At 57.6% G+C, this 25,872-nt stretch overlaps 1 protein-coding gene and 1 long non-coding RNA gene across 4 annotated transcripts in view; one reads left to right on the top strand and one right to left on the bottom strand.

The window, feature by feature from the left end:
* Positions 1–25,872, bottom strand: part of LOC128841626 (myomegalin-like) — a 74,915-nt gene that overhangs the window by 11,388 nt on the left and 37,655 nt on the right. The window contains exons 20-33 of one of the 3 annotated variants that reach the window (XM_054036854.1): positions 17,011–17,398; positions 15,866–16,043; positions 15,301–15,417; positions 14,433–14,865; positions 13,565–13,800; positions 11,837–11,888; positions 11,146–11,378; positions 8,628–8,768; positions 6,330–6,521; positions 4,293–4,541; positions 3,852–3,983; positions 2,980–3,113; positions 2,035–2,210; positions 1,604–1,728 (exon numbers count right to left, since the gene is read on the bottom strand). In XM_054036854.1, the coding sequence (XP_053892829.1) occupies positions 1,604–1,728; positions 2,035–2,210; positions 2,980–3,113; positions 3,852–3,983; positions 4,293–4,541; positions 6,330–6,521; positions 8,628–8,768; positions 11,146–11,378; positions 11,837–11,888; positions 13,565–13,800; positions 14,433–14,865; positions 15,301–15,417; positions 15,866–16,043; positions 17,011–17,398 (2,786 nt within the window). Of the gene's footprint in view, positions 1–1,603; positions 1,729–2,034; positions 2,211–2,979; positions 3,114–3,851; positions 3,984–4,292; positions 4,542–6,329; positions 6,522–8,627; positions 8,769–11,145; positions 11,379–11,836; positions 11,889–13,564; positions 13,801–14,432; positions 14,866–15,300; positions 15,418–15,865; positions 16,044–17,010; positions 17,399–25,572; positions 25,864–25,872 lie in introns of those variants that run through there. The other 2 variants (XM_054036855.1, XM_054036853.1) reach the window with 2 other exon arrangements.
* On the top strand, positions 20,753–24,784 carry LOC128841630 (uncharacterized). The gene is made up of 2 exons (XR_008445895.1): positions 20,753–20,843; positions 21,663–24,784. It is a non-coding gene; the product is annotated as an uncharacterized LOC128841630 (long non-coding RNA).

Raw genomic sequence — 25,872 nt, 5'->3', positions numbered from 1 at the left:
TGAACTCAGGCCCAGGCAATGCAGGAAGCAGCTTCCCTCCCTACACCTTCTACACCTGGTACGGGGCTGTCATAAACATACAGCCACTGGTAGCATAAAATTCCTCCTTTACCTGTAAAGGGTTAAGAAGCTCAAATAACCTGGTTGGCACCTGACCAAAGGGATCAATAAGGGGAGAAGATACTTTCAGATCAGTTGGGGAAGGTTTTTTGTTTTGTTCTCTTTGTTGTTCTCTCCAGGTCAGCGAGGAACCAGGGCAGGGAAAAATACATCTCCCAAAGCCGTATCTGAACTAAGCTTCTAAGATTACAAATTGTAAGTAAAGGCAAGGAAATGTGTTGGATTATCTTTTGTTTTAGCTTGTGAATTTTCCCTAGGTTAAGAGGGAGGTTTATTCCTGTTTTTGTTTTTTGTTTTTGTTTTTGTTTTTTTGTATCTTTAAAGTTTTGCCTAGAGGGGAATCCTCTGTGTTTTGAATCTGATTACCCTGTAAAATTACCTTCCATCCTGATTTTACAGAGGTGCTTCTTTTACTTTTTCTTTATAATAAAGTTCTGCTTTTAAGAACCTGTTCGGTTTTTAGTGTCCTAAAAACCCAAGGGCTGGTCTGTGCCCATCTTGTTAATCTATTTGGTTGGTATATTATTCTCAAGCCTCCCCAGGAAAGGGGGTGAAGGGGCTTGGGGGGATATTTTGGGGAAACAGGAACTCCAAGTGGTTCTTTTCCTAAATCTTTGTTTAACTCACTTGGTGGTGGCAGCAATACCGTTCCAAGGACAAGGAAGAATTTGTGCCTTGGGGAAGTTTTTAACCTAAGCTGGTAGAGATAAGCTTAGGGGGTCTTTCATGCGGATCCCCACATCTGTACCCTAGAGTTCAGAGTGGGGAGGGAACACTGACAGAGGCATTTTGCACCCCACCTGGGGGACCATCTCTGGGGGGCTCCCCACTGCAGGCAGGTGGGACCTCACCACGGCAGGGGACACAGCATGGGGCTCTAGGGAGCTCAGGGGACAGGGCTGGAGATGGCTACACCCACCATGGCCTCACCCCATCCTGGGTCTCTGTCCCTGCCCAGAGCCCGGCAGCTGGCTGTCACAGGGGGTGGTGCCCCCAACCGGAGCCCGGCACCTGAGGCGGGCAGCCGGGACACCCACCCCAGCACCAAACACGGTGCCTCCCACAAGGGGACAGCAGGCAGGACAGACAGACCCATTGACAGAGCTGGTTATAAATCTATGGGGTTGCTATGATGGCCAGACACAGCGGAGGCCTGGGTGGATTCCCTGGCCTGCCCTGAAGTGCCACCAGGTGTGCCACCCTGCTGCTGGGGCAAGGCTGGTTGTGTGCCCCTGCCGCCAGCGCTGCCGGTCTGAGATGGCACTGTTGGGCTTGTTTGGGAGTAGGACAGTTGGTCAATTCGAGCACATTGAGACATGGGGCCACGCTCTAACCAGTTGGGGGCGCTGCCCCTGCTCCAGAGTCAAGGGCTGTACTGAGCTGCTCCAGATGCGCTCCCCAGTGCAGAGGGGGGTGCTGGGGCACTTGAGAGGGCAGAGCTGGCCCCAATGCAGCAGACCGGGCAGGACAGGCTGGCACGTACCCGAGGGAGCCGCCTGGGAGGAGCCGGAAAGTGTCTCGTGGACGCGCAGCTCGGTGCAGAGGGCTTGGCAGAGCCGCTGGTTCTCCTCGCACTGCTGCTGAAGGAGCGGCACCGTGCACTCAAGTCTGCAGAGACAGAACAGCCTGAGTCAGAGGGGCACGGCCGCACACTGGCTGCCCCCCCCCATGCCCTTCTCTTGCTAACACACACCCCCCCGTGATGTTACAGAGCGGGGCAGTGACGTCAGAGCCCCTCAGCAGTGGTGCCATGACAGACCCGAGTGGGCTGGGACCCCGTGCCCCTGGGATGCTGCTCAACTGGCCAGAGGGCCAGCCTGTGTGCTGTGTGATCGTGGCACACCCCACCCAGTGCCACGCCTCAGAGCTCTGAGACACACCCCTGTTCTCCCTGCCTGGCATCCCAACCCCCACCTGTGGTTGTTCTCCTGGAGAGCCAGACGCTCCTCCCGCAGCTGACGGCCGCTCTGCCGCTGCTCTGCCAGCTCCTGTGCGAGTGTCCGGTTCTCCGCCTCGGCCTCCTGCAGCCTACAGTGCATGGCCTCATGCAGCCACTCCAGCTCTGGAGGGAGAGCCCCATTACCCGACGCCTCAGAGGGGAGTGGAGAGCCCCATTACCCAACGCCTCAGAGGGGGAGGGGAGAGCCCCGTTACCTGCTGCCCCGGGGGAGGGGAGAGCCCTGTTACCACCAAGCCCCGTTATCTGCCGCCCCAGGTGGGGAGGGGAGAGCCCCGTTACCCAGGGAAGGGGGAGGAGGGGAGAGCTCCGTTACCTGGCAGCGGGGAGGGTGGGGGCAAAGCCCAACAGTAATGGCCAAGGTGGTGAATGGGGCTAGGGCAGGGGAGGGGCCTCGTGCCTAGGGTGGGCAGGGCCCAATGCCACATGGCAGTGCCTGTAGGACGCTTGATGCCCACACAGGTAGGACTGTGCCCAAGGGGATAGCACTTTCCCATGCACCAGCCCTGCTCTCCAATCCGCATCCACAGAGCAGGGAGCTGTAGGAGCCGCAGCCGCCAACACATGGGGGGCGGATCGGCGCAGCCCCTACCAAAGGAGCAAGGTCCAGCTGTGTCTGGGGGTCTCCTGCGATTAGGGTGACCAGATGTCCCGATTTTATAGGGATAGTCCCGATTTTGGGGTCTTTTTCTTATATAGGCTCCTATTACCCCCCACCCCCAGTCCCGATTTTTCACACTTGCTGTCTGGTCACCCTACCTGCGATTCTGGGTCCCAAGGAGTGGGGTCTGCGCCACACATACAGAGAGCCAGATCTAGAGCCGGGGCTGGCACTGAGCGCGCTGCCCTTGGGCTGCACCCCCTGCACAGAGGCTCGTGCCGGGCAGTGTGTGGCTGGCCACCCCCTGCCCCCTACCTCTGGAGAGGTGAGTGAACTGGAGCTGAAGACTCTGGTTCTCCTCCCTCAGGGCTTGGGTCTCGCTGCTCAGTGAGGATACGGACTCCAGTCCCTGGATGTAGATGTTGGTGGGATACCCTGGAACAGGAGCAGCCGTGACATCCGGGGCAAAGCTGCCAACACTCCCTGCAGGAGCCCCTGGGCCTCTCCCAGAGTCTGCGCCAACTACCCACTGCTGTGCCCGAAGGAAGCCCTGGGCACTCCACCCCCAGGCTGGCCACCCACTCGCCCGTGCTGAGCCCACACTGATAGGAGGAGAGAGGACGGAACGGCTGTGGAGAAGAAATGGCTCGGCCCCATGAGGGGTCCCCCACCAGGATTGGGCCCTGGGAAATGGGGGCAGGGAGTGGGGTGCAGAGAGCTGAGCCCCAGCCAGACCCCTCCCTCCCAGGGAAGGAGATGTACCCACCCACCCTGGGAGCTGGGCTCTAGGGACTTGAGCAGACAACAGCGACCCCTCTCTGAGCCCCCCGAGCACCTCCCTGCCCCACACCTTCTGGGTACTGAGGTTGCCGGGTACCCAGCCCAGATCCACACCCTGTGATTTTTGGGTACAGGGCTTCTTGGGTACACCCCCTCGGATCCCCGCCCCAAACTCTCTGGGCCCAGGGGGTGCTGGGTTTCCCCCACCCTGCCCCACACCCTCTGGGCATAGGGGATTCTGGGTTCCCCCCAGTCACTCCCCCACACCCTCTGGGCACAGGGAGTGCTGGGCTCCCCCGGTCACTCCCCCACACTCTCTGGGCACAGAGTGTGCTGTGCCCTGTGTGCTGCCCACCCTAGTGGCATGGAGCACCCTGAAGTACTGTCCCGTACCATTGCCCTTGGCGGTGGTGGCGAGGCGTTTCTCCAGCTGCTCCCGCAGCCGGTCGTTGATGCAGATGGACTCCTCCAGGCGCTGGCGCAGGCTGCGGATCTCCACCAGGTGTCCTTCCAGCAAGTCAGCACCTGCACTCGCCGGGGGAACAGAAAGCTGGGTGGGACACCAGGGCTCAGCCGGGAGCAGGTCAGGAGGGCACGATGCTTCCTGAGCACCACAGCCACCTCCCTGCGTTGGCTGGCCCCTGTCCCCGGCAGCCAGAGGAGCAGGACGAGAGCAAAGGGAGCTGACAGGCTGGGGCTGCTACAGTACAGAGGGCACACGGCCCCTTTCACACCTACCCCGGGACACCCACCAGACCGCACTCCCTACAACGGCACAGTTCTGCCCCCGCCCCCAGCCCACGGCTCCTCCCCTCCCCGCGGCGCAGCTCTTACCCGTCAGCTTGTGGCTATCTGGATACCCAGAGGGTAAGTGCTCATAGAGGGCCCCCATGTGAGGCTGGGCCCAGAGGGAGTTGCTCTCCAGGAAGGCAGCCCCTGCTTTCCTTTCCAGCTGGGTGGACCTCTGCAGGGGGCAAGACTGTGGGGTGAGATGGGGAACGTGGAGACAGCGGGAGGTGCTGGCTTCCCTGAAGTTGCTGGCCAGTGGCACTGGTTTGACTGGTGGTGCGGCAAGAGGTCCCCCTAGACAGACATGGACAGAAGTGGGTCCGGGGCCCACAGGAGGGCAAGGCTGGGTGCCACCCTGGGGATGAAGGCAGGACCTGTCCCAGAGAGACTGCCCAGAGGAGGTGCCTGGACAGGAAGGTCCTGAGTGCACATGCCCAGCTCAGAGCCACTCGTGGCTCTGCTGAGCGCCACACAGGGACACCTTTCCTACTTGCCCCAGGGCCCTGGCTCGCCCTGGCAGCCCCAAACTCTCCCAACGAGACACCCCAGGGGAGTCCCCAGTACTCACAGCCTCCCCACTGATGCAGGGCCCCAGGCAGAAAAGTGTGGGTCAGAGCAGTGTATCCATTGCCTCTGTGCTGCCAGCCAGGGCCTGGACTCCCAGGTTGGGGGGAGGGGTCTTGATCTTCTTGCAGGCTCTTTGTTGGCCCAATGGCCATAATCCCAAAGGCAACCTCAGCAGCCCAGACAGTCAGTGCCTCTGCCCAGAGGCCTGTCTGCAGACCAGGGTACATTCACAGATACAATTGCGACTGTTCATTCTGCCCTGCTCCGTAGCCAGGCCAGAGAGCCCCCGCACTGCTCCTGCATCCGGCCCAGAACCCGTAGGAGTGCTGTGCCCGCTAGGCCCAATTACCAGCGAGAAACCCTCTGGCATCCGAGGGCAGCTCCCACGTCACACCAGGCGGGGCAGCCGATGTCCCCGCTGCGAAGCACAATGCCCCGTGACACATATGCCGCAAAGCACTGCAAGCTGGACCACTCTGTGACACCGACCCACTGGCAGGCACCAAGCTGAGCCAACACGCTGCCACGCATCAGCGAGGGCTGGGGACAAGCAGCAAGAGACAGAGGCCGAGGTATCGGGCCAACAAGCCAAGAGCACACAGGGAGCCCATCGCCTTCCCAGCCAGCCAGCCCAGCGCCAGCCTGCGTTGGGGCGGCACCAAACGCATCAGCAATGGGGCTGGGCAGCTCAGAGGAATCGGGGAAAGGGAGACACCCAGGGTCAGTCCAATTCAGCCCAGCTCAGCTGGGATATGCCCCTCCGGTGCCTGTTAGGTGAACTGAATCAGAGGGTCTCAGCACAGATCCTAGTGACCCCAGCCAGCCGCCCCACCTCAGCCTGCACCACCTGGCCCCACCTCTGGCCATCTCAGCAGAGGAGCCAGACGCTGAGCTGAGCCCTGCCAGAGCCAGGCTAGGCACATGGGCTGGGGCTCCTTGGCAGATGCCAGACATCCCTGGGTTCTAGCATCTCCAAGAGGGTTTCTCACGCCTTGCTGCTCTGAAGCCTGAAACCCACTCTGCCTAGCCACGCTGGGGCCTGGCATGATCCTTCCACGCACGATGGGGCTGGAGGATCCCTCTCTCAGCTCCTACCCTGCCCCAGTCTCTGCACTATGGATCTGTAAGGGGGGGGAGGTCCCTCTCTCAGCTCCTATCCCGCCCCCACCCCCATCTCCACAGTACACAGGAGGGAACCCCCCTCCAAGTTCCCAGCCTTGCCCCCCCCCAGTCCCTCTGGGAATGACCATTTCTCCAGTCTTCTCCCCTCTGCCGTGCCCACCCCCCAGCTACCTGCCCCCTCCCACCTCAACCTTGCTGGTGCTAGTGGACCCAGGCCAGCTGATGCCTCTCTCCTGCCTCCCTGCTTGGGAATGGGGCTGCAGCAGGAGTAGCTGGTTCGGTGAGGACAGCGTGTGCCCAGGACAGACAGATAGTGCAGGCATGGGGAGCTGCGAAAGCCATGCAGAGCCACATGCCAGGGGAAGGCAGAAGAATCAAGCCAGAGGCGCTCACTTTCTCCCAGCTGCTTCTGCAGCATGTGCAGTTCCTGCTGCACCTCGGCCAAGGAGAAGACAGGCGTCCCACAGCAGCCCAGGAGAGCAGGGGGGGCGGGAGGAGGAGGGCCGAAGGGCAGGAAGGCGGATGGCCCAGGGGCAGGCGTCAGAGGGACGCTCAGTGGCTTGGACAAAGAGTCAAAATGCAACCCTGGAGATGGGAGAAAGAGCAGAGATGGGGAGAGAGATTAGCCAGGCCCAGGCTTGGGGTGCAGCTGGCACCGGGGCTGCCCGGAAAATCCAGCCACTTGGGTGAGGCAGAACTGCACCCCCTACGGCCATACCAGCCCCCTGACAACGGGGGCCAGGCTGCACTGCACCCCCCAGGACCGTACCTCCCCCTGACAACGGGAGCCATGCCGCACTGCCCCCACCAGGGCCATACCGGTCCCCCAACAACTGTGGCCAGGCTGTACTGTGTGCGCCAGGGCCGTACCAGCCCACCGACAACTGGGGCCAGGCCGCACCATGCCCACCAGGGCCGTACCAGCACCCTGACGACTGGGTGATGCCGCACCCACCCCCAGAGCCATACTGGCCCCCTGACAACTGGGGCCAGACCACACCGCGTCCCCCAGGGCCGTACCAGCACCCCAACGATTAGGGCCAGGCTGCACCGCGCCCATCAGGGCCCTACCAGCCCCCCGACAACTGGGGCCAGGTCACACCGTGTCCCCAAAGGCCCTAATTGCCCCCTGACGACTGGGGCCAGGCTGCACCATGCCCACCACAGCCGGCCCGGCCCCCCAACAACTGGGGCCAGGCCACACCATGTCCACTGCAGTCGGACCGGCCCCCCAACTACAGGAGCTGGTCACACTGTGCCTCTTAGGGCTGTACTGGCCCCTGACACCTGAGGAAAGGCCATGCCACGCCCCCCCGGTCATACCGGCCCCTCGACTATTGAGGATGGCCACACCATGCCTCTCAGTGCCATACTGGCCCCCCAACAACTGGGGCCAGGCCGTGCCATTCACCCCACAGCCATACCGGGCCCCTGACAACTGGGGTGAGGCCGCACCATGCTTCTTGCGGCCATCCTGACAACCGGGGGAGGCCATGCCATGCATCCTGTGGTCATCACAGTCCCCCAACAGGGGAAGAACACTCCACACATCCCGTGGCCATCTCAGCGCTCCCCCCCCCGCAACCAGGGGAGGCCATGCCACCCCATGCTGCATCTGCCATGATCTCCTCAGCCCTGTGACAACCAGGGGACAGCCGTATTGCACCTCCAGCAGCTGTCCCTGCCCCTATGGCCTGCAGCCATCAGGGCTGGCCCCGCCGCAGGAGAGAATCCGAGCCGCTGCCCTGCAGGAAATGGAGCTCCCCACGACTGACTCATGCCGGGGGCCTGGCCCATCGGCTGTGACTCCTGCCCGAGAGGGAACGCGGCCCTGAGCTAAACCGAAGCCATCCCTCAACACACATCCCCCCATCGGCCCCACGCTGCCTCCCGCACTCCAGCAGCTTCACACCTTGGCATGGGCAGCCTGACAGGGACGCCAGCTCCGACAGAGCCCTGCAGTGCTCACACTCTCTGCGCCCACCTAGCAATCCCCTAGTGCGTTTCCTCAGCGACGGGCCAGGCCCAGTCCATCCAGGGTGGGGACACTGCTTCCGAACAGCCGCACAGAAATCCCGCAGACACAAACTCTTGCTTGTCCAGCCAAGATGCAAATCCCAGCTGGTATCTGCTCCTACCGCGGGCTCCAGCTCAGCCCCTGACCCAGCTCCTGCCACAGACGGCAGCCTGCTAGTGAACAGACCATCATGCGCCACCTGCGCCAGGCTCCAGGCAGAGCCCGGCCAGGGCGCCGGTTAGAGCCAGATGGGATAGAGCCATGATCACCCCCTCAGGGTGACCAGCCTCCGGCCACACTGTCCGTGCCCACAACCATCGTTCTCGCCCACAACCCCACCCCGACACTCCCACATCCTGGCTCCTCCCCCACATACCTTCCAGCGCTGTTACACCTCAGCCCTGGGAAGGACACGGCAGCAGAGGAACCCCCAGCAAGATGCCAACAAGGTAAAATTCTCCATGCATAGCAGGCCAAGTCCTGCTCGAAGAATGCCAAGGAGCCAGCCCCGGTGGAGCCAGCTTCCACCCCTCTGCAAATGAGGGAGGGTTGGAGGGGGGCAGCTGTGGAGCAGCTTCCACCCCTGGGGACAGCCCCTCAGGACTGGCCTCTGAGCTCTGCTAACCCCGCCTGCAAAGCCATTGTCCCTGCGGCAGCCCGGAGGCGGCCTGTACCTGTGCGTGTCTGGCCGCCGTCCATGGGATGGTGCTGTGAAGATGGCCCAGTGGGGTAGCCTCTGATGGACTCTGCCGGAGCCTGGTGGGGTGCAGCGGCAGGGGATGGGTTGGATGCCAGAGCAGCAGGGTGAGTGACGTCTAGAGACCCACAGGCGAGAGAGAAAGGGTCACATCAGAGAGCCGACGACAGTGCGGGCTCACGCACCAGCGCCCAGCTGCATCCCTGGTGGTTGGGGCAATAGCCACTGCAGCCAAGGCAGGTGTAGCGCCTCAACAGGACCCTCGCACTGGGGAGGAAGCGGGTGACCCAAGCTTTCTAAAGCAGATGCAGAGAGAGGAGACCGGACATAACACAGCCCCCAGGCCACCCGGCGTCTCGGCATTCTCCATAGAACAGCCCCTTGCTGACCTGAATCTGAACGGGCTGGGGAAGTGGGGTGTTTCCCTGAATTCCTACGGCACCCCAGCACAGATGGGAGATGCACACGCATGGTCAGAGCCTGCCTCACAGACACCCGCTTGCTGGTCACATTGGGAAGCCTGGGCATTGCACCGAAAGAGGTTCTGTGTGGAACCCTGCAGCGGCTTCCTGGTGACACTGGGCAAGCTGCTTGGAATCTCTGGGCTGGATCCTGATCCCAGTTACACTGGTGTAAACCTACAGCAATCCCCCTAGCTCCAGCAGAGCCACTTCGGAGTCACACCAGAGTCCAAAGCAGACCCTCCGTGCCTCAGTTTCATAATATGCAAAAAGGAGGCTACACGGCAGTACACCTCTCCACGGTGTGTATCTTTGATCTATGGGGCTTCCCTAGCTATGAGACAGGGGCCGGTGTTTCGGCTACGAAACCCCCACAGCTGGCCCCCATCTATCAACTCAGGCTGCGGGGCTCTAACTAGGGTGACCAGATGTCTCGATTTTATAGGGACAGTCCCGATTTTTGGGTCTTTTTCTTATATAGGCTCCTATTACCCCCCAACTCTTGTCCCAATTTTTCACACTTGCTGTCTGGTCATCCTAGCTCTAACTCTGCGGTGTAGATGTCTGAGTGTGGGTGGGGTGGGCCCCAGGCTCCTCCCCACTTCTGGGGTTTCAATTTTACAGCCCCACAGCCTGAGCCCCATGCGCTGGCTGCATGCATCTGCAGCCTGGACATCCCCACTGGTACGCAGAGCGCAGCCCAAGGGGGCCCTGAGACACTGCTGTAATAGCCTGCATGGGCAGTGCAGGATCAGTCCCTTTCGGGGGAGGGGGAGGAGTGAAAAGGGCTCAGCTCTGCCCAATGGGGCATGGCTGTGACATCATCCAAGAGGCCCAGGCAATTGGGAGTCAGCTGTGGGTAATCAGTGTCCCAGCAGCTCCTGCCAGGGAATTGGCCTGTCTAGGGGCTACCAGGCAAGTGCACCAGCAGGGTGTGGCTTGTGAAGCCCTCTAGCTGCCCTGCCCAGTCCCTGCCGGTGTGCTTCAAAAGGTGCCTAGGGCACGCAGCCAGAGGCCTCTTTAACGCGCACTAGGTACCTTTTGGAGCGCACCAGCAGGGTCTAGGCAGGGCAGTCAGAGTGCAACACCTTTTAAAAGTCACACCCCTCTGGCCTGCTTTGCCATACCACATAGACAAGCCCCAAAAACCCCTCCATCCCCCTCGCCGGCTTTGCAACCGCTGACAGCCCACCCTGTCCAGCGCTCCCTCTCCTAGCAATACAAGTAACCCCTGAAATTCTGAGAACCAGACAAAACTAGCAGGGAGAGAGCCAGCCTTTCTGGGTCCCGCTCTCTGTCCACTCTGTGTCCTGCCGCACGATGGAGGCCAGGCTGGGCTCTCAGAGCAGGAGCGCAATGGCAATCAGTTCACTCAAGGTATTTAGCATGGTTGTAAAGGCTACTGGGGTTCCCCCCACAGCTCTAGCCAGCCTGCAAAGTTTGGTGGCTCCCTCAAGGTGTTAAGTACCTCAGTCATTAATTGGCAGTCAATTAATCATTGCCAGGTCCAGAAGCCACTGAAGACAAGTGCCACCTCCCTCCCATCCCAGCCAGCTTCCCTGGTGTTTGGGGGCTCTTCACACAACCACCCAGGGGAGAAAAATAATATTATTTTATAGGATAACATGGTTGAGTGGCAGGGGACTCCGGGGCAGGAGGTGGCCAGGGAACAGCTTCACACAGCCTCGATTCCAAGCCAGCAGCGTCCCGAGAATTCACAGATGTCTGACAGCACCTAAAGGTACTTCAGTGGGAGGAGCTGGAAGGGTCACTATGAGTGAGGCGGGTGCCCCCGATTCTGAAGGCAGGCCTACACTTCACAAACTGCACTGGTGCAGCTGTCATGCTTACGTGAGACAGCGCTCTCCCATCGGCGTAGCTAATCCACCTCCCTGAGAGGCGATAGCTAGAGACAAGTTCCCGTTGTGTGCCCTGGTCAGCCCTGAGAGCGCACAGAGGGCTCGGGGCAGCCTCCGCATTCTGCCAGCCCCTGCCTGGGCACAGTCCATGGGACACAGAAGCGTCCAGCTTTACCTGTGAGGTGCCGGGATGGCTGCTCGCTGCGAACCCCCTGGAGCTGGCTGTACTCGCTGGTGGCATCCCCGTCGGAGCAGGCCTCCGGGCCATCAGACAGGAAGGAGGCACTGCTGTTGGAGCGGGGTGACTCGGAGAGCGCACGGCTGCTGGATGGGGTCTCGCAGCGCTCCTGGAGCTTGGCCTGAAGGGTCTCGATCATCCTCTCCTTCTCCTGGAGCTCCTTGCTCAGCCTGGGAGGGAGCATGTGTCAGCCCCACATCTACACGCGCGCACAGTGCACATATCCCACGGTAGGGGTGGCCTCGCATGGTGCACTGAGACCATGCGTTCCCCTGCCCCATGCATTCCCATTCCCCCTCTCGCTACAGGGTCTGATGGCCTTGTCTTCGGCACACCCAGCTTCCCACTCACTTTCAAGTATCCAAGCCACCTGCCCACATGGGCCCCTTCCTGCTCTCATGAGGGTGTTCCTCATTACAAAGACCCCTGCATGCTGATATGAAAGTCTTCAGATGCCCTGTCCCAGGCTCCTGGGCATGCCCGGGCCCCTGCATGCAGGGGCGCAAAGGTCAGCGAAGAAGAGGCCGGTGCCCTTTGCTCTGCAAGGCAGCCTGAGCCCTGTGCAGTGCGGCAGGTACCCTGCCAGAGCAGACATCCCAGGGCTCCCTGGAATCACCCGTGTGGTTACCTGAGCGCCACGAATTCGTGTCCGGTTTTATCCTCTACGTCAGAGCGATCCCCTGAAAGCAAAGCCAGAGGGGTCTTGTCAGACAGGGCTTTGAAGCTGTGCTCCGGCTCCGCTCCAGCACCAGGCAAAAACCTGAAGCTCCACTGCTCCGCACTCCAGCTCCGGGCTCTGCTCCAAAGCCCTGTCAGGGGCGCAGGGTGGCACAGTGCCAGCTCCCCTTGGGCCCCCATGCCAGAGCACAGCACCCTCCCTTCTGTGATACCGAGAGACCATACACCCCTCCCCTGTCGCTGAGAAACCACGCCCCCCTCCTCCCCCATTGCGAGAGACCATGGCTCCTCCATCACAGAGGAACAACAGCCACAGGGCCCCCAACCCCCCATCACCAAGAGACCATGCCCCCCCACCGAGAGACCACTGAGAGCACAGGCCCCCTGTCACTGAGAGACCACTGACAGACCCCGGGTCCCCTCCCCCATGCAGTACCCCCAGACTAAATTGCCCCTGCTCCAGCCCCAGTCCCCAAGCTGTTCCCACCTGCTCCGGAGGGGGCAGCCATCCTGGGAGGAGTGGCCATGCAGCTACGCTAGGCCAGGGCAGCACTCTCCATGCCTGGGGGGTAACCCCCCTGTCTGTGGGACCCTGGCCCCCAGCCAGCTCCGAGTGCAAGGTGGAGCCATCTCAGGGCCTCACCCTCCAGCTCTGCCCAGCAACACCCTGACACGCGTCAGCTGCTGGACAGATACAAAGGGACCTTCCCTAGCATGTGCAGGGAAATGCTGTTGTCAGCCAACCAGCAAAGACAGCAATTGCCAGAGGAGGGCAGATGGGGCTAGCGCAGTCTCTGACCATGGGACACACTAGCTCCTGCAGTGGGCAATTATGGGATCACCAGCACTTGAGGGACTTTCCTTCCAACCACGGTCATTCCCCAAGGTAGGCAAGCCTATGTCCCCTCTCATGTAGTATTAAGATTAGCCCTGTAGCTGCAGCTGTTCTCTCTCCATATAAACATTCATCCTTTGGGGAATCCTCCTAAGCCCCTGGCCTCAATGAGATCTAGTGGCGGTGAGTTCCATCAGCCAGTGGTGCCAGGGCCGGTGCTACCATTTAGGCAAACTAGGCGGTTGCCTAGGGCGCCAAGGTTTGTGGGCGCCAAAAAGTGATGCCCCCAATTTTTTTTTTTTTTTTTTTTACAGCTTTCCTACCCCCCCCCCCCCCGAGTGCGCAGTCACCGCTCCACTTCTCCCGCCTCCCAGGCTTGCGGCGCCAACCAGCTGTTTGGCGCCGCAAGCCTGGGAGGGGAAGAGAATTAGAGAGGGGGCGGGGTGCTCGGGGAGGAGGCGGAGCAGAGGTGAGCTGGGGTGGGGAGCTGCCACACGGCTTCCCGGGCCGGGGGGTGGGGAGCTGCCGCAGGGGTGCCTCAGGGCGGGGAGGGGGAGCTGCTGCAAGGATCCCCACCCCAGCTCACCTCTGCTACGCCCCCTCCCCGAGCACGCCATCATTGCTCCACTTCTCCCGCCTCCCAGGCTTGCAGCGCCAATCAGCTGTTTGGCACCGCAAGCCTGGGAGGGGAGGAGAATTAGAGCAGGGGGAGGGGAGCTGCCACGAGGGGGACGATTCGGGGGGGGCGGGGAGCTGCTGCAGGGCTGGGGGGTGGGGCGCAAGGTGGAAGTTGCACCGGCCCTGAGTGGTGCCCCCAGATCAACATGTTACTCAGCCACGCACTGCTGCTCAGCTTGCTGCTCAGCCTCTCGGCCAACTGGCCACCCTGGGCCAGGTGCTCCCGAAAGCTCTGGCCCATGTAGTAGTCGATGTCGGTGCCTCGGAGAAGCTCCTCGAAGGATTTGACAGTGTCCCTGAGGTGCTGGGTGAGCAGGCGGCACACGCTGCGCCCTTCCCGCATCTTCTGGCGCAGGTGAGAGAGCTCCCGTGCTTGGGCCTGGATCAGCGAGTCATATTTCCTGCCAGGGCAGAGGGCAGGAGGGTTAGCCAGCCAGAGGGGGGACTTAGCTGGGCAGAGAGAGGGGCGGCACCCTGGCTTGGCTGCTCTCAGACCGTCCCTCCCCAGGACAAGCGAGCTGCCAGAAGAGAGCTGGAGCCTCCACAGCCTCTGGCCTGTGCAGCGAAGGCACTCAAAGCGAGGCTGAGCCCAGTCCCTTGGCCTCCTGCTGGCAAAGGGCCAAGCCCTGAGGTCCCCAGCCCTGAGACACAGGCGCAGGAGGACGCGGGGAGGTTCTGAAGGATCCCTCAGCAGCTGCTGGAGGGCACTCGCTCCGGGCACAGGGGCCTGCATGGCTGTGGAGAGCAGAGCCCATTGCCCGGAGATGCTCTCACCGCCCCAATGGTTCTAGCTATGCCAAGTCCGTGCTGGGTTGTGCCTCCGCTTTCTGGGCCTTTCACCTGCTGCCTGCTGGAGGGGAGGATGCCAGAGTTAACTGGCACCTGCCCTGGGTGCATGGCCCACGTGGCCAGAGACTCAGCTGCTGTAACTCAGCATCGCTGCCTGGAAGCCACGGCCCACTCCCTCCAGCTGTGGGTCTGGCCCAGCAGGCCTGTCCCCCTCCACCTGCTCTGGAGCCTATCTGCTCCCTACCCTGGCCAGACGGCAGAGCGCAGTTCCTCAGGCAGCACCCCTCCTGCCCGGGGCCCGGGCAGCTGGGCCTCCAGCAGGGACACCCTGTGGACGAGCCACTCGAGGTCTCTGCTGGCCTGGAGCGCAGGGGGGCAGAAGGCCCCAACGCCATCAGACTGCCAGCCCTCATCCTCGTCGGTGGCGCTGGGCACCAGCTTGTGGAGCCGCTCGGCGCCCGAAGCGTAGTCACTGGTGCTGGAGAAGGAGCGCGTGCGGCGCTGTAGCCTCTGGAGTGCCTTGTTTGAGTTCTGCAGCTGCACCTGGAGCTCCCGCACATGCTGTTGCAGAACGGCAACGTCTTCCGACTGGCCCCAGCACAGGCCTCCCCGTGGACCCGGTCGGCTCAGCTCCTCCATCAGGCCGGCCTTGCTGAACACATCTGGCTCCTCGCACTCTGGGGAGGGAAAGGAAGGCCTGAGGTCTCGGGGTGCCCAGCCCCTGCTGCTGGGGGTCTAAGCCCCATGGGGAGATGGGCTGAAGGGATTTGGGGGAGCAGCTTTGGCCGTAGGGTTCTCAGTCAGCTCCTATAAGAACAGGAGAACCACACACAGGCCTCTGGTGGGGGTACTGCCTGGCACCGGGGAGCCCCAGGCAGGGCTGGGTAGCATCACTGCCACTGCAGAGTGCCAGGGAGAAACCCAGAGAGATTTTCTGTGGCTCCCACAAAATGAGCAGCTCGTTTTAAAGCAAACTGCCAGTAACCAAGTGGTGAGAGTGCCCGTGCCGGTGGGCTGCTGGGCACGGACGGCACCGGAGGCAGAGCTCCAGGGGCTGGGCCCAAAGGCTGCCATCTCCCCCCAGCCCTGCCCCCTCCCCACTTGCTTCTTACCAGGGCTGGGGGTCTCCTCCCGGTCGGCCTCATTTTCACTCCTCCCGCACGTCTCATAGCCCAGATCCTGGAGGTCCACCTGCACCTGCTTGTTGTCCTGCTGCACCAAGGGCTCGCCTGCCGGGGCAAAGAGCCAACATGGCAGCCTGGGCCTCTGGCGTGTGGGCTCCATGGGCCTGGGACCCCACAGGGGCTCTGCTGTCTGCTGGGAACATGCTGCCTCCTACCTGGGGCAGGGGCTGTGTCTGTTCGGTATTTGGGCAGCACCCGGCGCAGTGGGGCTCCAGCCCAGGGACAGATACCTATAGTGGAGTCCCACAGACCAAGGGCCCCACTTGTTCTCCCTTGGCCCCAGACAGGCGGCTGCAGCTCCGCACAGAACGGCTCCATTCCAGACTGTGTCTGTGATTCTGGATTCTCTCACCCGCCTGGCCTCAGCCCAGCTCCCTGGGATGCGGGAAGGACAGGACCCCGGCTGTCTCCATTTCCCGGTGCAGAGGGAGAGGGAACCCCAGTGCAGCTCTCCCCCCACCACCCGCCAGCACCAGGCACGAGGCCGACTCACTGAGCAGGGTCCTGTACTGCTCCAGCTGCTCCGCCTGAGCCCGCACTGTGGCCTCTGACACGGCCAGCTTGTCCTGCAGCTCTTGGTTGCGCTGCCGGCACTGAACCAGCTGCCCTGACGGCCCTACCACCGGCTCCACCAACTGCTGCCAGCTGCCCGCAGGGCTGCCCTTCATCTGCTGGGAAGGAAGGAAGCAAGCAGTGACACAGCCGCTAGCCAGCCCCCTCAGCTGATGCAGCTGGAACAATGAGTGTGTGAGTCACCTAACTAACCTCTGGCCTTTCCCTCCATTGCCTGCCTGCCCCACCCACTCCCTCAGGCTGCAATGGGGTGGGGGGCAGCCCCAAACACAGTACAGGCACCTAGGCCCATTGCCTCCCCTCACCTGCCCGGGAGGGTGGCTCTTTGCCAGCCACAGGACACCGGCACCAACAGCAAGGGGGAGAAATGTCAGGGGCAGGGTGAGAGCTTGGGGTCCAGAGCCAAAGCTGGGGGCAGAGTCACTGACAATGAGGCAGAGGAACAGCATGCACAGACAGACAGGGGACAGGGCACAGAGGTGGCAGACAGACTCACAGACGGGACGGGGCACAGAGGCGGCAGACAAACACACAGATAGGGAAGGGGCACAGAGGCAGCACACAGACACACGGACAGGGGATAGGGCACAGAGACGGCAGACAGACACACAGACAGGGAAGGGGCACAGTAGGGGCAGACGGACAGACAGATGGGACAGGGAAGGGCACAAAGGTGGCCCACGGGGGCAGCCCCTCCTGAAAAAACGGTTGCCTTGGCAGATGCAGATGGGGAGCAGGTTCTGTGGCAGGTCTGAGCTCTGTGAGCCAGGGGGAGTGAAGACAGCTCTGTTGCATCATTCTGATCACTGGGAAGGAGCCCGGGCTGCCCCAGGTGCCCATATTGCCCTCCCTTTCCCCCAGCTTGGCTGGCCAGGGAAAGGGATGTCAGGTTCCCATCTACTGCAATAGCTTCTAGTTCAGGGGCACCCGGGGCTGGCTCCATCCCTCTCCTGGCATGGGAAACCAAGAGGCAACCAGAGAAGGCTGCCCCCTGCTGGCCAGAGCGAGCTCCTTGCTGAGGGCTGAACCTCTTCCACTCCCGGCCCCCTAAGCCAAGGGAGTTACCTGGCTCATGCCCCTGGGGGCTTGGGCTGGTCCCAACTCCACCGCCTGGGACCCAGGGCAGGGCCTCTTTGCTGGATCCTCCTGGAGCTGCCCCTCCAGGGCCGGGCGCTTCGAAGGTGCCACCCCCATCTCTGCCCGGAGCCGGTCGATCTCCGTGGCCATGCCGGTGTCGAGCTGGGACGGGAACTTGCTCTCGCCCTCCGGGCAGTTCAGCACTAGCTGCTCCTTGAGGAGGGTGACGACTGTCTCCGAGCTCTGCGGCTTCCTGCTCTGGGTGCGCAGGGCCGCCCTGGCCTCCGCCTCATCCTCGCAACCCTCTGACAAAGGGGATCCCCCCAGCCGCTCCTTCAGCTCGGCGGTCTCCAGGCACAGGCTCAGCAGGGCTTTCCTGCAGGGGACATGGGGGCTGCCGTCAGCGTGGGGAGCCTGAAACAACCCAACCCCAGAGCAGCTCTCCACCTCTACTCCCCATCCCCAGAGCGGGCTGGAGAGTTCCTCTTGCCCTGTTCTCCCAGGCCATCGATGGCCCTCCATGCTGCCTTGGGAGGGGCCCTGGGCAGCTGCATGCCAGGCCAAGCGGCTGGCAGGACTCCTGGCAATTTCCAATGCCCCTGCAATGATCATTGCCTGGCCTGCCGCCCCTCTCTCTTTAGGGTGACCAGATGTCCTGATTTTACATAAGAACATAAGAAAGGCCGTATCGGGTCAGACCAAAGGTCCATCTAGCCCAGTATCCTGTCTACCGACAGTGGCCAATGCCAGGTGCCCCAGAGGGAGTGAACCTAAGAGGCAATGATCAAGTGATCTCTCTCCTGCCATCCATCTCCATCCTCTGACAGACAGAGGCTAGGGATACCCTTCCTTACCCGTCCTGGCTAATAGCCATTTATGGACTTCACCACCATGAATTTATCCAGTTCTCTTTTAAACTCTGTTATATTCCTAGCCTTCACAACCTTCTCAGGTAAGGAGTTCCACAAGTTGACTGTGCGCTGCGTGAAGAAGAACTTCCTCGTATTTGTTTTAAACCTGCTGCCTATTAATTTCATTTGATGACCCCTAGTTCTTGTATTATGGGAATAAGTAAATAACTTTTCCTTATCCACTTTCTCCACATCACTCATGATTTTATATACCTCTATCATATCCCCCCTTAGTCTCCTCTTTTCCAAGCTGAAGAGTCCTAGCCTCTTTAATCTCTCCTCATATGGGACCCGTTCCAAACCCTTAATCATTTTAGTTGTCCTTTTCTGAACCTTTTCTAGTGCCAGTTTATCTTTTTTGAGATGAGGAGACCACATCTGTACGCAGTATTCGAGATGAGGGCGTACCATTGATTTATATAAGGGCAATAATATATTCTCCGTCTTATTCTCTATCCCCTTTTTAATGATTCCTAACATCCTGTTTGCTTTTTTGACCGCCTCTGCACACTGCGTGGACGTTTTCAGAGAACTATCAACGATGACTCCAAGATTTTTTTCCTGACTTGTTGTAGCTAAATTAGCCCCCATCATATTGTATGTATAGTTGGGGTTATTTTTTCCAATGTGCATTTTTGGGTCTTTTTCTTATATAGGCTCCTATTACTCCCCACCCCCGTCCCGATTTTTCACATTTGCTGTCTGGCCACCCTATCTCTCTTCACGTCTCTAGTTGGCTCCCCCATCTCCATCACACACAAACCATGGTCCTCCCTTTCTCAGCCTCTCCCCAGCCACCCCATCATCCCAGTCAGCAGCGAACAGTTGCCTCCCAACTCTGCTGTGCCTGGGACGCCAGCCGCCATCGTCCTGTGCTGCCCCTGGCCTGGGAGACGCTCCCCGCCCGACCATCTGCAAAATCCTCCCCAGCCGCTTTCGAACCCTGCCTTCAGGCTCTGCACTGCCATGACCCCTGCGAAGAGCCGACCAGCCAGGTCAGTGATGAGTGGAGCCCACTGCCCAGTTTTGTCTCTCTGGCTCCTGGTTCTCTCCAATCTGTGTCCTGCTCTTGTCTCCTGATACGTAGGTTGGCCACTCCTAGGGGCGGGCACTGACTCTGTCTGTGTCTGGACAGCGCCTAGTGCCACGGGGACCTGGGCCATCACTGAGCTCCCAGGTGCTAGCACAATACAGATAGTAACGTGGGGCACCACGTGGTGGCTGACAGGGAGCAGCTGGAATCCCTCCCCTGGATGCCCCTCAGGCACAGACTCTGGCCCCTCTGCACTCCACTGAGGGCCCCACTCTCCTCCAAGCAGCACAGCTGGCTCCTGGGTGCAAACCGGCCCCTCCCCCTGCCAGCCCACCCTCTGCCCCCACATGCAATTTGCCACGGGGATGTGCTAGGCAGGAGAGTGAGGCTGCCATGCAGAGGGGTGGCAGCAGCATGGAACCATTTCCCTTCCCCACTGGCAGCCCGGGGTGGAGCACAACCAGGCCGGTGCCCTCTGAGAACTTCTACAGGATCAGGAGGCTGTAATGCAACCTATGGCCTAGGCCCGCAGGCACCGGAAGAGAGATGCATTGTGCAGACATCCACATTGCCCTCTTCTCTACAGCCACAGCCCACTGCCCTGGGCCTTAGCCCATATTGTCCTGCCCACACCCTGTGTCTCCCCTGTCCCCAGGCCCTCCCATTTAATTGTGATTCATCCCCACCTCTCTCCCCAGCTAGCCAGGGCTCTATAGCTGTCAGCTGGACACTGCCAGACCAGACCCCAGGAGTTCTGTGACCCAGGACGCCCTCTGCCAGGCCCCCAGGGAGGTGGGGGTTGTGACCCTTGTGACCCAAGACACCCCCTGCCAGGCCCTTGGGGGTTCTGTGACCCAGGATGCCCTCTGCCAGGCCCCCAGGGGTTCTGTGATCCAGGCCACGCCATGTTTGGAAAAGTTTAGCCCATAGCTAAGTCGGGGGAGGGGGAGGTTTCGCTGACATAGGGGATGTCTACACTGCAGTCAGACACCCATGGCTGGCCCATGCCCGCTGACTCAGGCTAAGGGGCAATTTAATTGCGGTGTAGATGCTCAGGCTGCAGCCCAAGCTCCTAGACCATCCCACCTCGCTGGGTCCTAGAGCCCAGGCCCCAGCTCAAGCCTGAATGTCTATACTGCAATTAAACAGCCCCTTCGCCCCAGCCCCTTCACCTGCATCAGCTGGCACGGGCCAGCCTGGAGTGTCTAATTACAGTGTAGACATCCCCTAGTTAAAGCAGTGAAACCCCTCTAACATGGATGCAGTTATCCAAGGATAAGGGGCTGTTTAGCTTATTTCACTGTGTAAGCACGGGATAACTGAGCTCACGCTGGACAAGAAAAGGGAATTACAGTGAAAGTATAGCTGCCCTAACACTATCTCAGTGTGAACTACTGAAGGTTATTGGATTTGCTTAGCAGCCAGGAGGGGTGGTGTGACATTATTAATATGAACTGGAACCGTACAGTTCATTGTTGAAACCAAGGTCTTGTAGTCAGTGGTGAGCTGGAGCCGGTTCTCACCGGTTCGCGGGAACTGGTTGTTAAATTTAGAAGCCCGTTTAGAACCGGGACAACCGGTTCTAAAAGGGCTTTTAAATTTAAACAAAATCTCTGGCAGCTCCCTGCCCTGCTCCCGGCCCCAGCTCACCTAGCTCCGCCTCCTCACCCTCCCCTGCTTCCCGCGAATAAGCAGGACTTCCTGCAGATGAGCTGGGGCAGGGGCGGGGCGAGAGGAGGACTCCAGGCACCGCGCGGCCCGACCCGGCTCTGAGCCAGCCCCAGCCCCAGCCCCAGCCCCAGCCCCAACTCCGGTCGCGCGGCGCTGCCTGACCACGGGCCCTGGCCCCAACTCCGGTCACGTGGCTCCGGCCCGGGGTAAGAGGCCGGGGCCAGGGGGATTGGATAAGGCGGGGACAGGGAGCGGGGGGGTGGGGGGTTGGATGGGGCAGAGGTTCTTGGGGGCGGTCAGGGGATGGGGAAGGGGGGGGGTTGGGTAGGCGCCGCGTGGGAGTTCCGGGAGTCTGTCAGGGTGGTGGTGGATGGGGTCGGGGCAGTCAGGGGACAGGGCGAGTTGGGCAGGGGGTGGGGTCCTAGGGGGCAGTTACGGTTGGGGGTCTCAGAAAGGAGTGGTCAGGGGACAAGGAGCGGGGGGGGGGGGTTATGGGTTGCGGTTTCTGAGGGGGGCAGGACATGGGTGGGGGTTGTACTCACCAGGCAGTTCCCTACCGGGTCTTCGGTGGCAGGTCCTTCAGCCGCTGGAGCCGTGCCACCGAAGACCCAGTAGGGAACCGGTTCCTAAGATTTTGGCAGCTCATCACTGTTTGTAGTGGCACCAAATCTTGTAGAAAAGGGATCAAATAAGGTGTCTAAGACAAGGTTATGGTTGGCTGGTTAGAATTATGCTATCTGTATGTATGTATCATTTTTGTATTTAAAGTTATAAGTATTGTCTCTATACTGTCTGTATTTCAAATTTGTGCTATGCTTCTGGGTGACACCCCAGACAAGTTGGTGTCAGCTCTGCCTAGCCTGCTTGATGGCCCATTAAGGACCATCAGCTATACAATCGACCCCTTGAGAGAAGGCAGATACACCTTGTGACTCAGCAAGGTATGCAGGAACATGCCTATGGACAAAACTCTAAGGTGTTTTTTTTTCTTGCCATGTGCCCGAATGCTTATCTTTGGAACAAAGAAAGAGAGGCCACATGACAAGAGACTATAAAAGACTGCTGCAGCTCCTCCATCTTGTCTTCAGTCCTGCTTCAGACCTCTGGAGGGACTTTGCTACAAGCTGAAGCTTTGAACAAAGGACTGAATGACCCATCCCAGCTGTGGATGTACTCCAGAGACTTGATTTGAACCTTGATTCCATCACTGCTACAAGCCTGAACCAAGAACTTTGCCATTACTGTATGTACTTGATTCCATTTAACCAATTCTAGCTCTCAACTATATCTTTTTCCTTTTATGAATAAACCTTTAGATTTAAGATTCTAAAGGATTGGCAACAGCTTGATTTGTGGGTAAGATCTGATTTGTATATTGACCTGGGTCTGGGGCTTGGTCCTTTGGGATCGGGAGAACCTTTTTTCTTTTATTAGGGCATTGGTTTTCATAACCATTTGTCCCCATAACGAGTGGCACTGGTGGTGATATTGGGAAACTGGAGTGTCTAAAGGAATTGCTTGTGTGACTTGTGGTTAGCCAGTGGGGTAAAACCAAAGTCCTCTCTATCTGGCTGGTTTGGTTTGCCTTAGGGGTGGAAAATCCCAGCCTTAGGCTGTAACTGCCCCGCTTTAAGCAATTTGTCCTGAATTGGCATTCTCAGTTGGGTCCCACCGGAACCAGCATTGTTACAGGTGGGAAGCCTAAAGAAAAGGCTCCTAAGGGGTGTATTGGAAACTGCTTTGGGTGGAACTGGATTAGGAGTTGGAATACTGGATGCTACTAACATAGAGGTATTGGCAAACAAACTGAGTTATGTTACAGCTGAAATACAAGAATCTGGAAATCCCATCAGTGCATCCTTATCAAAATGAGGAATGGGGCAACACTAAGTAGGCCAGTATGGCAACAGCAAGGTGAACAGGATTTATTACTTTTAGCAGGGGCTATGGGAACTGTGATAAATGAAGGTGGGGGGAAGGGTAGGTCCTTTTTATGGACACTCAGCCAGCCAATAGCTATAAAATCCCACTTAGTAGCTGTTCTCTAATTGCTCTACCTGTAAAGGGTTAAAAAGTCTCACTGCTATGCATAGGTAAAAGGAAGTGAGTGGGTACCTGGCCAAAAGAGCCAATGGGAAGGCTAGAACTTTTTAAAATTGAAACAAGACTCCCCTTTTGTCTGGCTGCTGTTGTTCTCGGGGAGAGGCAGACAGGGAGCAGTTATGCTGTGAGAAACTTGGGCCAGGTATGAAAAATCATCAGTATCATACTTAGAAACTATTCATCTAAAACCCCAGATATGTAAGTAGATCAGGAAATGTCTAGGAAGATGTGATTAGGTTTATCCCTTTTATTTCTTTATAGCTTGTGGATTCCTCTGTGCTAACCCCAGGTGCTTTTGTTTTGCTTGTAACCTTTAAGCTGGACCTCAAGAAGCTATCTTGATGCTTTTTCCTCCACACAAGGATTAAGCATCAAGATAGCTTCAAACACCAGGCCTGGCCCACTGCCCTCACAGACACCTCAGGAGTACCATCTGATCTGTGGCCATGGAGACATACCTGGAGGTTTTCAGAATGAAAATGTGTACAGTCCCAATGCTCCTTCCAAGCATATGGACCAGTTAAAGGGATGTGGGCACCCACTTACCGAATCCTGCCTGGTCCATGGAAAGAATGCATCTGGGACTGGGTGATTCACCAAAATATATGAAAAATAAAACCACCTGGTTTACCTAGCCAATTTATAGTCGGTGCCCCTAAAATAACACCCAATATTTGAATTAAATTGAAAAATCAATGAACACTCTGGCCATCGAAACCCCCACAGCTTCAATGCATGCGTAAACTTAAACCAAGGAAAATAGTCACTGTTCATAACAATGTTTGCTGGGAGGGTAAGGGATTGGAAACCCTCTTAACAGAAAAAATAATTTTCCAGGCCAATAACAGCTGTGTGATTGTCAAAGCCCATATCATGCACAACACCCATTTTACCCTCTCCATGGTCGCCAGTAGCCAGATCATTTACTGGCCGGCGAATAAAAAATTTGCAATCAACTCTCAGGTATAAAATGCCCTTTAACTGGACAACCCTGGTACCAGACTGTTTCCAAAATTTGCTTTCATTAATATCCGAGGTCCAAAAAATTTCTAATTTATAGGGACAAATTCATGCCCTTAAAAATATGTATCAAATAGAAAAAGGTGCCTTTCAAACAGCCTATCGACTGTCTTCCTTGTACACTAGTCGAGACATGCTGTGTGCAGTAACCAAAATTATATACAAACCACACCATGTTGTTGCTATAGGTAAATTAACTATTGTATTGGGATTGTTTGTTTTAAAATTGTGTTTTTGCTATTATTGTTGCAAGGAATATTGCTGTACCTGTAATTTTTCTGCTAAGCCTACTGCGAGGGAGCAGGTGGCCTTAATGCTTGTTAATGAGGTTTATAATAAAAGTTGGGATGAGATAAAAAAAAAGGAAAAGACAAAAATTAAAGGGCTCATGAATGTAAAAGTTTAGGCCAAGGGTGGCGCTGGAAGCGCCAAAGGGGGGAATTGTGGAAAAAAAATAGTCTAAGGCCTAAACTTTGGTCAAGTGAACTGTATGTAGGGTCAGGTGAACTGTATGTGTGGCCTGAAGGAAGAAGAAAAGGGGGGGGGGGGGAAGAGTAAAAGGAGAAGGGTAAACAAAAATCATAAAAGCAAAACTAACTGTAGACATTATAAAAGCAGAATTAACCTTTGTAACAAATTATAATTAATAGATGTCAGGTGACAAAGCAAGAAACCACAAAGGGGCAGACTGTAAAAAACAGAAAAGCTTGCTAAGCTATATTCCCTTTTTTGGGGAATGTATTCCAAATATGGCAATAATGTTGATAAGGAAGTATGCATTACTTAATTGTGGTTTTATGCTATATAAGCTATTTAAAAATCTGTAGTCGGGGGGATTGCTAGTTTACTGGTACCCCCCATGCATGCATGAAAATAAAAAGGCCTCAGGCAATTCTAATTGCGTGGTCATTTTTCCACAACACTTGTAATTGTTTTTTTTTTTAAACTTAGCAAAAAGCCTAAGTTGCAGATGTATTTTCTTTCTTTTTGTTTTTAATAAAAATTACCTTTTTTAAGAATAGGATTGGATTGTGTCCCTAAGAGGTTTGTGCATATGTTGTTTAATTAGCTGGTGGCAACAGCTGATTTCCTTTGTTTTCTTTCTCAGCTCTTCCCCAGAGGGTGTGTGTGTGTGTGTGTGTGTGTGTGTGTGTGAGAGAGAGAAAGTGTGAGAGAGAGAAAGGGCTTGAAAGTACCCCACAGAAAGGAATTCCCAAGTGTGCCTTCCTGGGTTCTCAAAGGGGTTTTGCCCCTGGGTGGTGGCAGAATCTACCAATCCAAGGTCAGAGAAAAGCTGTAACCTTGGGAGTTTAATACAAGCCTGGAGTGGCCAGTATTAATTTTTAGAGTCCTTGCGGGCCCCCACCTTCTGCACTCGAAGTGCTAGATTGGGGAATCAGCCTTGACAGGAACAATTCAAGAAAATGTGTGTGACAACGCGGTTCTGGTGGGATCCAACTGAGAGTGCCAATTCAGGACAAATTGCTAAAACAGGGCAGTTACAGCCCAAGGCTGGGGTTTCTCCACCTCTAAGGCAAACCAAACCAGCCAGACTAAGAGGACTTTGGTTTCACCCCACTGGCTAACCACAAGTCACACAAACAATTTCCTTAGACACTCCAGTTTTCCAGTATCACCACCAGTGCCACTCGTTATGGGGACAAATGGTTATAATATCCCAATATACACAAAAAAAGTTCTCTCGATCCCAAAGGACCAAGCCCCAGACCCATATCAATATACAACTCAGATCTTTCCCACAAATCACGCTGTTGCCAATCCCTTAGAATCTAAAATCTAAAGGTTTATTCATAAAAGGAAAAAGATAGAGATGTGAGTTAGAATTGGTTAAATGGAATCAATTACATACAGTAATGGCAAAGTTCTTGGTTCAGGCTTGTAGCAGTGATGGAATAAACTGCAGGTTAAAATCAAGTCTCTGGAGTACATCCCCAGCCGGGATGGGTCCTCCGTCCTTTGTTCAGAGCTTCAGTTTGTAGCAAAGTCCCTCCAGAGGTAAGAAGCAGGATTGAAGACAAAATGGAGATGAGGCATCAGCCTTATATAGTCTTTTCCAGGTGTAAGAACACCTCTTTGTTCTTACTGTGGAAA

Source organism: Malaclemys terrapin, chromosome 8 (genome assembly GCF_027887155.1).
Source record: "Malaclemys terrapin pileata isolate rMalTer1 chromosome 8, rMalTer1.hap1, whole genome shotgun sequence".
NCBI classification, from domain to species: Eukaryota; Metazoa; Chordata; order Testudines; family Emydidae; genus Malaclemys; species Malaclemys terrapin.
This window is presented reverse-complemented; position numbering and strand designations above follow the sequence as displayed.